A 14,136-nucleotide genomic window follows, 5' to 3' on the forward strand; every position below is an offset into this window, starting at 1 on the left:
TCTGTACAGACAGCCCATCGCTGCCGCTCTGGAGAAAAACTGTATTAAAAATAAATGTAACTTAGTTAAATAAAAAATGAAAAGCTTTAGGGGGCTGCTCCTGCAGCCCACCCCGCAGGGTGACCCGACTCCAGCCGGGCACCATCTTAAACTGAGGTGCCTGTGGCTCGGGGGCGGAGTATAGAGGAGGATGGACCCAAGTGCATCCTGGGAGCAGCTGAAAGCTAACTCCGTGGTGCCCGAGGATCCAGCTATACCCCAAGGTCACCCTGTGGACCCCTATGGACCCTGAAGTAGAAAAGGGAAAGAACCACGATCTCCTGATGGATATGGAAACGTGATAGCACCTTTGAGAGACAGTCCAGACTGGTACAGAGAACAGCGCAGTCGGGAAGGAACAACGCTCCTAAGTTAGATACTCTGCGGGCTGAAGCAATTCCACTTTAGCCAACGCATATCAATAGAATTGAATATTTCAAAATGGGGATTTTTGTATAGTCAACACCAAGGTCAGGTTCACCAGTGTCACTAGGGGAAAAAAAAAAAAAGGGTGGCTGAAACTGTAGGACTCCTTGCAGGAATGTTTAAAAAGATGAGCTGTCTTGCGATGACATAAGACAGAGGGCAGACACCTGTAACTTCAGGGAAGTAAGGCGAATGCCCAGATCAAAAGCCTACCTATAAGAAAGACAAAATTTTGGAAAGGCAAACAAGTTTGTTTATTGGCTGGCCATCCTCTCTTGTGGAAACCATAAAGTACAAACTAGGAGTCCAATTTCCGGGAGAAAACTGGTACGATCCACATAAATCTTGAGTGCACGTACCACATCCAGTGAGCGTTCCCCTGCCGAGGTCTGGGAAGTTAAAAGGCCGGCACAATAATTGCCTCATTAATGTGGGAACTAGAGACCACCTTAGGAAGGAACCCAGGGTGAGTTTGAAGCACTGCCCTGTCCCTGTGAAAAACTAGAAATGTGGAACAAGAGAGCCCCCAAATCAGAAACTCTTCTCACAGCAGCAATGGCCAGAAGAAAAACAAACAGTCTCAGCAGTAAGCCATTTGAAGTCTACTGAACCCAGTGGTTCAAAGAGAGGGCCCTAAGGAAAACAGCCAAATTCAAAGGCGCTACAGGAGGGACAAAGGGAGGCTGGATACGAAGGACCCCCTGCAGAAAAGCGCGGATGTCTGGAAAAGGAGCAATCCTTCGCTAGAACCACAGTGAAAGGGCCGAGATATGGACCTTCAGTGTAGCAAGGCAGAGACCAAGGTCCAAACTCGCCTGCAGAAAAGCCAACACTCTGGATATCCTATACACCGGGGGGGTCATAACATCTTTGATGACACCATTCAAAATAGGTATGCCATACCCTGTGGTAAATTCTAGCAGAAGCAGGTTTACGAGCTCTGTGCATGGTGTTAACCATAGAGCTGGAAATACCCTTGGACCTTAAGAGGGATGTCTCAAGAGCCACGCCGTCAAAGACAGACGACCCAGATCCGGGTAAAGGCAAGGACCCTGAGACAACAGGTCCAGACGTTTAGGCAACAGCCACGAAATGTAGATGGAGAGACTCCGAAGATCTGAGTACCATGAACTTAGGGGCCACCAGCAGGACCATGCCTCCCTCTTGCTTGAACTTTCAAAGAACACGAGGAAAAAAAGTGAGATTGGAGGAAACCGGTACACAAAGTGGAAGGTCCACTTGACTGACAGTGTCCACCAAGAGCTCTGGCGCCTCTTGTCCTGGACCCGTACTGTGGCAGCTTGTGATTTAGTCGAGAGGCCATGAGATCCACGTCTGGAAGGCCCCATTTGTCCACAAGGAGCTGAAACACTTCTTGGTGAAGAGACCATTCCCCGGGATGTACGTCGCGACGGCTGGGGAAGTCAGCTTCCCAATTCAGCACACCTGGAATGAACACCGTCTATATGGCTGGTAGTTGGCATTCCGTCCATGTCAGAATGCTTGACACCTCTGTCATTGCCTCCTGACTTACAGTTCATCTTTGATGGATTGGGTAAGCCACTATCGTGGCATTGTCTGACTGCACTTGCATGGGCTTTCCATGAAGCAGCAGCCTGGCTTGTTGTAGGGCCCTGAAAACTGCCTGAAGGTCCAAAATGTTGATTGGTAGTGCAGACTTCTCTGAGGTCCACCTTTCCTGAAAAGTGAGGACCTGTCACTGCGCCCCAAACACGAAGACTGCCGTCCATCGTTAGAAAGACCCAGTCAGAGTTCCAAAAGGGATGCCCCTTGGTGAGGTGGAACGTCTGTAGCCTCCAATTCAGAGACAGGCGCACCTCCGGACAGAACACCATCATTTGAGTCCGTATATGATGAGGAAATCCGTACCACTGGGAGAAGATAGATTGCAGCAGAGGCCGGGAATGAAACTGGGCATACTCCACCATGTCGAACATTCACACTGTAGATCCCAGTAACTGCATTACTAAGTGGACTGATACTAGGCGACACTGAAGTCATCTGCGTACACGCGTCTGCAAAGTGGAGATCTTTTGTGCTGTCAGAAAAATCCTTTGCTGTTGTGGATCCAACAGAGCTGCCAAATGGAGCATCCTTTGAGACGGAATCAGTGAGGACTTCTTCCAATTGATCAACCACCCGTGTATCTGGAAAACAGATATCGTCAGCTGCAGATGATGGTGAAGCACCTTTGGGGACCCTGCCTGCAGTAAGAGATGTCGTCCAGGTAAAGTAACAGGCGGATCCCCTGCAGCCACAGATGGGCTGCCATTACCGCCATGACCTTTGTATACACCCAAAGTGCAGTTGCAAGACCAAACGGCAGAGCCTGAAACTGGAAATTTTGTTGTGGCTCAGCGAACCTGAGAAAACATTGTTTCAACTCACCAATCAGAATATGCAGGTATGCATCCTGAATATCCAGGGATACCATAAAATCCCCAGGTTCCATAGCCAGTATAATTGAGCGTAGGGTTTCCATCCTGAACCTGGGTAACCTGAGATTGAGAATAGGACGGTAAGAACAGTTTGGTTTCTGGACTAGAAAAAGGCTGGAATAAAACTGTTCACCTTTGGGACAACGGGAACTGTACGATGACCCCTGCCTGCAGCATGGATTGTACCACCTCTTAAATGGCCAAAGCCTTGTCCGAGTTTTTCGGAAGTCCTATGCAAAAGAATTGATGGGGAGGCCTTTTGTGGAAGGAGAGGGCGTACCCCAGAAATACCACTTCCCTCACCCAGGAATCTGTGTTCGTTTGGCACCAGCACTGGGCGAACTGAAGTAGTCGGCCTCCCACCCTGGGGTCCCCCAGGAGGAGACCCGTCCCATCAGGTGGAGGGCTTGTCATACGGCTTGGCAGCCGGACGTCTGGTATTCCAAGCCTGCTTCTTAGACCTGGAGGATTTCTTGACTGTGGATGGCCTGGGAAAGGACTGAGTTCTAGTCTTACCTGGGGCCCGATAGGTCCGAAAAGACAAAGTCCGAGCCCCCGAAGAGACAAGAGCAAAAGGCAGACAAGCAAACTTAGCTGCTACTAAAAAGGTATTCACAATCTTGTCCAAATCAGGGCCAAACAAGACTTTTCCATCATAAGACAAACACTCCAACTCCCTCTTGGAGTCCGCATCTGCCCTCAAGAATAGAGCCACAAAGAGCGGCGAGCCGCAACGGCCCCAGAAGAAATCCTGGTATTTAACAAGCTAACATTCAATGCTGCCTCATTTATGCAGGTAGCAGAATCGGAGGTTTCCCACAAGATTCAGCTGTTGTCTGGTAGCATTTGGGGCCAAGGATGTTTCCAGGATATTAGCACAACATTCCATGGCCCGAGCCACCCAGCAAATAGCCATAGCTGGTCTGCACGCAGCCCCGGAAAGAGAGAAAGAAAAAAAAAAAAAAAAAACAGATTTAAGGCAGACCTCTACCTTCCCATCTGTAGAATCCTTCAGGGACGATATGGAAGGCATAGGTAGCATTGCGCTTTTTAGCAAGTGGAGTCTCCCACTTGGTAAAATAATTCTCAGCAAAAAGATAAGCAGAGGCTAGACGCTGTTGTGGTTGATAATGCCTCCCTGGCGTTTTCCAAACTGCCTCCAAGTAATTCACCAGTTGATCAGACAACGGGAATATAGTCTGTCCCTTTTTCTTCCACGAAATATGCATGCTTAGACTTAGGCGCAGGAGGGTCATCCTCCTCAATGATCAGGGCTGCCTTCACAGCCTGTATCAAACTTGGAATGTGTATTTTTGACTTAGACTGTCTCCTGAAGAGGGAGATCAGAGTTAGACTCATCGGGGAGCAGTCCATCATCAGATGATACATCGTCGTCATCACACAGAGTATATTGAGACAACAGCAGGACCCTTTTAGCTGGTCTACTGACGGGTGTGTCATTATGCCATACCTCAGACGCATTTTGCAACACAGCGGGAAATGTATTAACCCACTGAGGAGGAAACACCTGCATGGGTGTAGACTGTTGCAGCAGGTTCTGCTGCTGTTGAAAACTAAACTGGGGAAACCCAGGAGGGTCTGCCAAATGCCCCGCAATGGCTGATAGTGCCTTTGCAAAGCATTCCCATGGCGGCTCCTGCTGAGTGGCAGAAGCCGCAGAGGGACCTGGAGGGGTATAACACTACAAACATAACTCCTCAGAGGTTATGTCTCCCGCCCCTAACACCGTTGTACACTACACAGAGCAGTTTAGTAGGAGCCAAATATCACTTTCACTGCCAGACATAATAAAGAGGATACCATTGTATAGATGTGAATGTATAATAAGGTCACAGCGTGCGACTTTAGTCACACCCGCACAACACCAGTGCTATGGGTCAGAATAGCAGAATAAGTACAGGGATAGCAAAAGTTATTAGAAAGAGAAACTCAGACAGACAGAAGTAGCATACAGTCCCAGACAAATGCAGAACAACAATACCTGCACTTAAATGGCACTTACTAGTCAACTACAGAGAATTTGCGTCTAGTACAGTGATTCCCAACCTCGGTCCTCAAGGCACACTAACAGATGGTTAAATCAAATAAAACTGAGGAACTAATTAAGTCACGTGCTCAAATATGGCTATACCTAAAACCTGGACTGTTCGTGTTCAGTGTATGTAGCACTTTGTCCTACTAGACCAGAGGTTCCCAACCACGGTCCTCAAGGCACATTAACAGATGCTTAAATCAAATAAACTGAGGAACTAATTAAGTCACGTGCTCAAATATGGCTATACCTAAAACCTGGACTGTTAGTGTGCCTTGAGGACCGTGGTTGGGAACCTCTGGTCTAGTAGGACAAAGTGCTACATACACTGAACACCAACAGGAGGAGTGGTATGTAGGGTGACCCGTACTCCGCACCGCCCACCGAGATCTGCGACATGCAGCCAGGAGAAATCAGCGTCGAAGAACTCATGGGGTGGTGGAGCCGGAAGGGAAGCCGTCACAGTCCAGCCAGACTGCAGTGGAAAGGCATGCTGTGTAGCGGGGAGGAGCCAGCTGTAAAACAGGGATGGCTGCCTCCCTGGCCAGTGATAAACCCCTAGGACACTGGAGCGTTCCCGCCAACTCCAGCCCGCTGTCCCAGGCAGATTTGTGGAAGCGCAAGACTCAGTGCCTGGTCCCACATGCTGCCAAACCTCAGGGAATCCCCAACCCTGGAGGAAAAAAAATGCGATTTCAGCACGCACCACCGCGGTGCATGTGACTTACCTGCTGCATCCAGCCGCAGTTTAGGGATCCTCAGAGATCCTTGCTAGCCAAGACCCAAGAGGCCCGCCGAGATCCCCGGATCAGTACCAGCGTCTCGGTGCCAGCGGGGTGACGACGCGGCAGTATGAATCTTCAAACTTCAGGGGCTGTTTAGCAACAGCCCCGCTGCGTGTTCAGTGACCAGACTCCGGCCGGGCAACCAACGAAACTGAGGAGCCTCCGGCCCGGGGGCGGGGTATAGAGGGAGACCTGTTGCATCCTGGGAGAAACATTTACTCTGTAAGGTGCTCGGAGGACTCTGCATCACCTATACCCCAAGGTCATCCTGTGGACCGTCTATGGATCATGAAGTAGAAAAAAGTATTTGTTTCCACTAAATACTTTTTTTTTCTAATATTTATAATGAAGGACATCACTGAGTCTCTTTGGTTGTGAATAGGCTGTAAACAACCAATGCACCCAAGGACCAGATTCTGATTTGCACACAGAAATGTCACATGTGAGGAATGCTGTTGCAGCCAACTTTCCCAACTTGTCCCAAAAACCTTATGGCTTTAGGCATAGAGCTGCATCACCTACTGTTTTTCCATTTGCTACTATCATTAGTATTGGTGCTTACATCTACCCCATGTTGGGTGCAAAACTAGCAGTCTGGTACAGGCATCCAGTCACACGCACACCTCAGACTAGCATAGAACACTGGCACATGCTCATGAGACTCCCACAAGAGAGATCTCTTGCGTGAGTCCACAAGATAGCCGCCCAGCCAATGCCCATTTCACAGACAGTGAGAACCTGCCGCTTCCCTAGCCTCTGTCAAGGTATGCCTTGCGCGACGCATGTACAGTTTACCAATAAAAAAAAAAAAAAAAAAACCTCTAGATGTGTCCGCTTTTGGACATACGTGCAACTCAGACAGCTCAGATTACTAGTGAATGGATAGGTTCTATTTTCAATTATAATTTCAGCCCACAAATTGAACACATGACTGTGTAAAGTAAGTTTTAAAAAGCTAGGCTATTCAGTGTCTATGAGAGCACACACCGGCCATACAATCAGGATTCAATATTTTTACACAACTATATATTTGAAGGCAAGAGACAATACAATGTCTACAGAAAGGATTTGCAAAAAATAACACTTACCGTTGCCTGCTTCCATGAGAAGATTATGAAGTTCCTCCATTGCACGGGTTAATTCTGCACTCTTTGTCTCAGAGTCTTCAGCAGCACTCTACAACAAAATAAATGGAGTATTATGCCACTGTCAACATATTTTTAATTTAGCCATTTTTTTAAATTTGAGGATGAAATGAGAAGCACCAATATCGGGGGGGGACGGACGGATGGAGAGTGGGGGCGACAATTACCACGGCATATATATATATTGCCCCAGAAATATGAAATCGGCCTCGAAACACAGCTGCCAGTAGCTACAATAGTAGAATTTTTGTTGGGACCTCAGCATGTTCAGAGAAAAATAAAAAATGCACGATAAATAGCCAGTTTTCGCGACAGTAAAAATACAGGTTGGTGAACTTATCACTGATTCTATGTGTTTTTGTGCTAATCCGGATCACTTTTCGCACAATAAAAACGGGATCTAATTGAAATTGAGCAAAATGGGTGTTTTTCACGTGAGAAAATTTATTCGGACTAATTTAATTCCCCCCCATAATGTTAATTCATCTTGTCAGTTGTTGCCAGCTCAATCCTCTCAGTTTCCCAGCCCACAGTTAGGACCCCTGTGCTAACGTTTCCCTACATGAAAAAGTATTCTTGCTCTTCTTCAGATCAGCACGTTTTTGAGCCCATCGATTACATGGCACAGATTTTTGAGCTCTCCATTAAACTGTATTTTCTCATATTAAAAAGGTAAGGGGGGAAAAAAGCCCTTTAAAAAAAGGATAGCAAATAATGGGCTCGTAATGAAGTTTCACGGCTAAAATTAATAGTATTGAAAGGTTGTTTGAGCACAATGGTTTTCAAGATCAAGAAATTATTATTTGTATTTAAGAAGTTGAACACTGCAACCTGCAATGACCAAACACCTGAAGTAGAAACCAGCATAGTGCTTGTATCACCAACAGCTCTCTAGGACTCCAGTCAGGCAATGGTCCTTAAGGGTTAATCAGAGTCATGATGTACAGGGTACTGATAATCAGATTGAATCGGTATGAATTACCGCTGGACCCCGGGCCGGCGGTTCAAATCCCGACAGCGGCTGGCCGACAGAGGAGGAAATCCTGATCGTCCCTAGGTAAGTATAAACTAACCTATCTTTCCCCCTCACCCTCCTTTAGGGTGCCTAACTCTAACCTCCCCCCTTGTGCCTAAATCTAACCCCCCTTCCCCGCCGCCTAAACCTAACCCTCCCCCTAGCTTGACCCTAACCTCCCTAACCCCAAGTGCCCCCTTCCCCCTCCCCAGGTGCCCTAAACCTAACCCTGTACACCCCCCCCTTCCCCCTGTGGCTGTCCGCTGCGGCATCCGCTCGATCGGGATGCCGGGCGCAGGTCTCCCAGCTTCTGTAAAATTACAGGCTGCTAGATTTAGACGCCTGTCATTTGCTCCTCGTCGGGATTAAATTGTCTGGAAGCCGGCGGTCGGCATTCCGTCCGCCAGCTTCCTAAACGTATACCAATCAGATGAGTGTAATTACTAAATTATACACATTTGTACATACGCGTACAACACCAAAAAAATAATACACATTTCCGCCAACCTGTATTGGTAGTGACTACTACAATCACATCAACTAGCATTTCCACTTTAAAATTGACGCACAATTATGGACTAAGTGTTCAAATTTTACTAGCGTCCTTCATACCTTATAGAGGTTACATAGCTTAACATTCGCTTTGAGTTCATTGTGAAACTTCTCTGCCACACTTGCCTGCTGATCCTTTGCCTAAAGTAAAAACAAAAGTTTGAAGACTGAAAATGCGAGGACAACAAATTTGGTATTACCACGAGCAAAGTAATTATGTCAAATGTGTTAAAGATAGATATTTTGGATGAAGGTATGTACTTATATAGGTTACAAATTACTGATTGGTCAATCTGATTGTATGTTATTATGATTCATAATATTGCACCATTCCTTGGGCTTGTTCTGCTCTGTATTCCAATAGGATAACTTTGGTGACCCTGCAGAAATCACACCGTGCGGTTATGGAATATTATTAATATAAAGTTCTTATTTTAAATATACTTTAAGTATATTTATAATGTTACATAACTATATATTGATTTTTAGTCTTATTTTAATCAGCATTTAATTTATATTGTATTATAGGTAAATGCTGCATCTGTTGTAAACAAATTATATAATATATATATATATATATACATACACATATATACATATACATACACATATATACACACACATACATATATATATACATATATATACACACACACACACACAGGGTTCCACAGGATACCTTCGGGTATCCGTGATTACGTCAGGCATCAGGCACCATAGAGTTAAGTTTCAGCCTCCCAGGATGCACTAGGGTCCCCCTCCTATACCCCGTCCCCGAGCCAAGGCATCTCAGTTAGGTACCAAGCCATAGGCCGGAGGAGAAGGAAGAGAGAGAAGAAAGATCTGGATACACACAAGAATCACATTCTCACCAGAGGGAGACGGAAAAACCGGTGACCAGAGCAAAGCCCATCTGCAGCACAGGTGCGACAGGGCGGTAGTCCTGTGGTACCCTATGGACTTCGTAGAAATAGAGATAACAAGGGTAAGTTCTTACCATATCTCATATTTTCTACTTCAGGGTCCATAGGGTATTCACAGGATACCTTGGGGATGTCCCAAAGCAGTATCCTTTAAGGGTGGGGACGCTCCTGTGCTGAAAGGAGAATCCGCCGCCTGAAGGTAGCATCCTGAGATGCAAAGGTGTCAAACGCATAATATCTCACAAAGGTATGGACAGAGGACCACGTAGCAGCCTTGCAGATCTGGACTGCAGAGGCACCACGTCGAGCTGCCCACGAAGGATCCACAGACCTAGTGGAATGAGCCTTCACAGAAGGAGGAACCGGCAGGCCTTCATGAAGAGAAGCTTCAGAAATAGCCATACGGATCCAGGCTGCCAAAGTTTGCTTTGAAGCAGGCCAACCCTTTTTACGGAAGCCATAGAGGACAAACAAGGCGTCCGACTTCCTAAACGAAGAAGTGCGGTCAACACAAGTCCTTAAGGCCCGCACAACATCCAAAGTGGCCTCACCCACTGAAAGGCCAGGTGAGTTAAAGGCCGGAACAACTATTTACTCGTTAACATGAAACTGGGAAACAACTTTGGGAAGAAATTCAGGACGAGTGCGTAGCACTGCCCTGTTCCCATGAAAAATCAAGAAAGGGGGTCTACAAGAGAGCCCCTAAATCAGAAAACACGTCTGGCCGAAGCGATGGCCAGAAGGAAAACAGTCTTAGCTGTTAGCCATTTAAGATCCACTGAGCCCAGTGGTTCAAACGGTGGTCCTTGGAGAGCCCTCAGGACCACAGCCAAGTCCCAAGGCGCAACAGGTGGAACAAAGGGCGGCTGAATTCGCAGAACGCCCTGCATAAAGGTGCGGACATCAGGGATTGTAGCAATCCTACGGTGAAACCAGACAGGGCAGAATCCTGCACCTTCAAAGAAGCTAGGCGAAGCCCATGGTCTAGTCCCGCTTGTAGGAAGGAGAGTACACGAGACAGACGAAACTTCCGCGGTGCATAACCTCTCGGTCGACACCACTGGAAGAACGTATGCCACACGCGATGGTATATTCTCGCGGAAGACGGTTTCCGAGCTCTTAGCATGGTTCGCACTACAGAGCTGGAAAACCCCCTGGACCTTAACATGGCTGACTCAACAGCCACGCAGTCAAAGACAGCCGAGTCAGGTCCAGGTGAAGACAAGGACCCTGTGACAGAAGGTCCGGTCGGAGGAGTAACCGCAGAGGACTGTCCACGGACAGACCCTGAAGGTCTGAGAACCAGTGCCGTCTGGGCCATGCAGGAGCTATCAACAGGAGCGTCCCTCCTTCCTGTTTGAATTTCCGGATTACCCGTGGAAGAAGGGAAACCGGAGGAAAGAGATAAGCAAACCGGAACGTCCACCGGATGGACAGAGCATCCACCAGAGACGCCTCTTCGTCTCTTGTGCGAGACCCGTATACCGGCAACTTGTTGTTGTGCCAGGACGCCATGAGGTCGATCTCTGGAAGACCCCACCTGTCCACCAGCAGTTGAAAAACGTCCTGGTGCAGGGACCATTCCCCCGGATGAACGTCCTGGCGACTGAGAAAGTCCGCCTCCCAGTTTAGCACTCCAGAGATGAAGACAGCTGATATGGCCAGAAGATTGCGCTCCGCCCATACCAGAATCCGAGACACCTCTACGAGAGCCGCCCGACTTCGGGTTCCTCCTTGCCGGTTTATGTAGGCCACGGTGGTAGCGTTGTCCGACTGGACCTGCACTGGGTGACCTTGGAGAAACCGATGTGCCTGCTGGAGAGCATTGAAAACCACTCGGAGTTCCAAGATGTTTATTGGAAGCTCTGCTTCTGCCGGAGTCCACCTGCCCCGGAACAAGTGTGGACCCGAAACTGCTCCCCAGCCCCGAAGACTGGCGTCCGTTGTCAACAGGACCCAATTCGCCATCCAGAACAGACGACCCTTCTTGAGATGGGTCGTCTGCAACCACCAGGCAAGGGACAGGCGAATCTCTGGAGTGAGCACTATCGTCTGGGATTTTAGAGACTGAGGCAGTCCATTCCATTTGGACAGGATCAGGTGCTGCAGAGGTCTGGAGTGAAACTGGGCATATTCCACCATGTCGAATACTGACACCATGGAGCCCAGTAACCTCATTGCCGAGTGCAGAGACACCCGGCGGCATTGCAGACAACTGCGTACCCTCGACTGCAAGGCAGAGATCTTTTCCCCCGTCACAAAGATCCTCTGCTGTCCGGAGTCCAATAAGGCTCCGAGGTGCAGAATCCGCTGAGACGGGATCAGTGTGGACTTCTGCCAGTTTATTAACCAGCCGCGCCGTTGCAGTACCGCAATGGTCAGGTCCAAGTGACGCAGAAGGAGCTCTGGAGATCCTGCCACCAAGAGAAGGTCGTCCAAGTATGGTAACATGCGGACTCCCTGCAGCCGCAGGGAAGCCGCCATGACCGCCATCACCTTGGTGAAAACACGCGGTGCTGTCGCCAGGCCAAAAGGCAACGCCTGGAACTATTGCAAACCAGAGGAACTGTTGATGGCGCGAAAGAATAGGGACATGCAGGTAAGCGTCCTGTATGTCCAACGACACCATATAGTCTACGTTATACAAGGGAAAGAGGAGAAAACTGGGTAATGGGGGAGAAACAATAGCACAGGAGAATCCACTGAAATAGTTAGATGTTACAATTACTAGAAAGGAGGTGCACCCTCAGAGTATGAATAACATGTAAAAAAGAAGAGGGAAAAGGACTCCTGTAGCGGGGCACACTCCAGTAGAATATAGGGGTCACATAAAATATACCTTTTATTTAACTTATTAAAATATTACTGCCAGGCAAGAAAAAAACAAAACAAAAAAACACACATACATAATGAAATAGTGCAAAAAAAAAAACCAGTAAAATACAAAAATAAGATATGTTGTTCACAACTGGACATCACCTATACCTCAGGTAGTATTAGTAATGTATTAGTATTAGTGATATACAGTATATAATTGTGATAATATTCAACACAGATAATGTTTGAGATAAATCCCTCCTAGTAATATAGGGTTAAATCGATGTAAATCAATGTAATAGAGGAGACATACCTTGTATGCAAACAAAACATATCAAATGGGTACAAGAGTGCATATGTGAAGTAAATCTTCACGTGTTAAAGTGAGGCGAAATAAGTGAAACAAAGAAAATATAGAACGCAATTAAAAGGCTGATCACCACGTTATGATATACAATATAATGCACAATTGCTCAGTAATAGGAAGCGTCCCTCCCTTCTGCCTGGGAGAAAGGGGGTATAGAAGTTCTGACTGGATAGTATTGAACAATAAGATTTTTTTGCACTATTTCATTATGTATGTGTGGTTTTTTTTTTCTTGCCTGGCAGTAATATTTTAATAAAAGGTATATTTTATGTGATCCCTATATTCTACAGGACACCATATAGTCCCCAGGTTCCAGCGCCAGAATGATGGACCGCAGGGTCTCCATCCGAAACTTCGGCACCCGCAAAGACTTTGGGTTTCTGCATCAAAAAGATTGGAATAGAAACCCTGGCCCTTCTGGGAGAATGGAACCGGCACTATAACTCCAGCCTGGAGCATAGTGTGCAAAACTTTCCGCAGTTCCGAGGCTTTGTTCCGGTCTGATGGTAGGCCCGTGGTGAAAAATCGAGACGGGGGTCTATGCTGGAAGGAGAGGGCGTACCCGTGAGAAACCACCTAGAGAACCCAAGTGTCCGTCGTGGTGACCGACCAACACCAGGCAAACTGCAGCAGACGGCCTCCCACTGTGGGATCCCCCAAAAGGAGGCCCGGACCGTCAGGCCGCAGGCTTGTCATCTGGCTTAGGAGCCGGACGCCTGGTGCTCCAGGCCTGCTTCCGGGGCTTGGCCGATTTTTTGGGGCCAGCCTGTCGGGGAAAAGATTGTGCTTTAGGCCTACCCTGGGCCCTGTAAGGCCGAAAGGACGACGTACCTGAGCTGGACGGAACTGCAGCAGACGGGAGACATGCCGATTTGGCTGCCGCCAGCGTGGCTACGATTTTGTCCAGATCTGGACCAAATAGGACTTCTCCGTTAAAGGGCAAGGCTTCCAGGCCCTTTTTGGAATCAGCGTCCGCCTTCCAAGATCGCAACCATAACGTGCGACGAGCAGCCACAGCAGCCGAAGAAATCCGTGAGGTCAGGGTACTGATATCCAAAGCCGCTTCATTAATGCAAGTGGCCGAATCCCTGAGATTGCCTATCAACTCGGTCTGTTCAGCCGGAATCGAAGGACGCCTCCAACGTATCCGACCAGCCCTCCATAGCTCTGGCTACCCAACAAATGGCCATAGCCGGCCTAGCTGCGCCCCCCCCCCCCCCCCCCCCCGCAAGGGAATAAACGGACTTTAGGCAGATTTCCACAGTACGGTCCGTGGCATCCTTTAAGGAGGACATGGGCAACGTAGCACTTCGGACCAGGCGTGTCACATGGGAATCCACCTGTGGCGGAGATTCCCACTTGGCAAAATAATTGTCCACAAACGGATACGCCACTGCTAAACGCCTTTGAGGCTGATACAGTTTGCCTGGCTGTTTCCACGCTTCCTCTAGGTGGTCAACTAATTGCCCCGAAAGAGGAAACACTGTGGCATCTCCTTTAACATCCTTGAAAAAGGCGTATTTGGACTTTGAAACCGGAGGCTCCTCATCCTCAA

At 48.0% G+C, this 14,136-nt stretch overlaps 1 protein-coding gene across 1 annotated transcript in view; it reads right to left on the reverse strand.

The window, feature by feature from the left end:
• The window catches only part of TPR (translocated promoter region, nuclear basket protein), a 294,162-nt gene that overhangs the window by 220,184 nt on the left and 59,842 nt on the right, over nt 1-14,136 (reverse strand). The window contains exons 8-9 of the mRNA XM_088453921.1: nt 8,535-8,615; nt 6,851-6,938 (exon numbers count right to left, since the gene is read on the reverse strand). Coding sequence (XP_088310047.1) covers nt 6,851-6,938; nt 8,535-8,615 — 169 coding nt within the window. The remainder of the gene's footprint in view (nt 1-6,850; nt 6,939-8,534; nt 8,616-14,136) is intronic.

This window comes from Taudactylus pleione, unplaced genomic scaffold (assembly GCF_031769625.1).
Source record: "Taudactylus pleione unplaced genomic scaffold, aTauple2 ptg000602l, whole genome shotgun sequence".
NCBI lineage: Eukaryota > Metazoa > Chordata > Amphibia > Anura > Myobatrachidae > Taudactylus > Taudactylus pleione.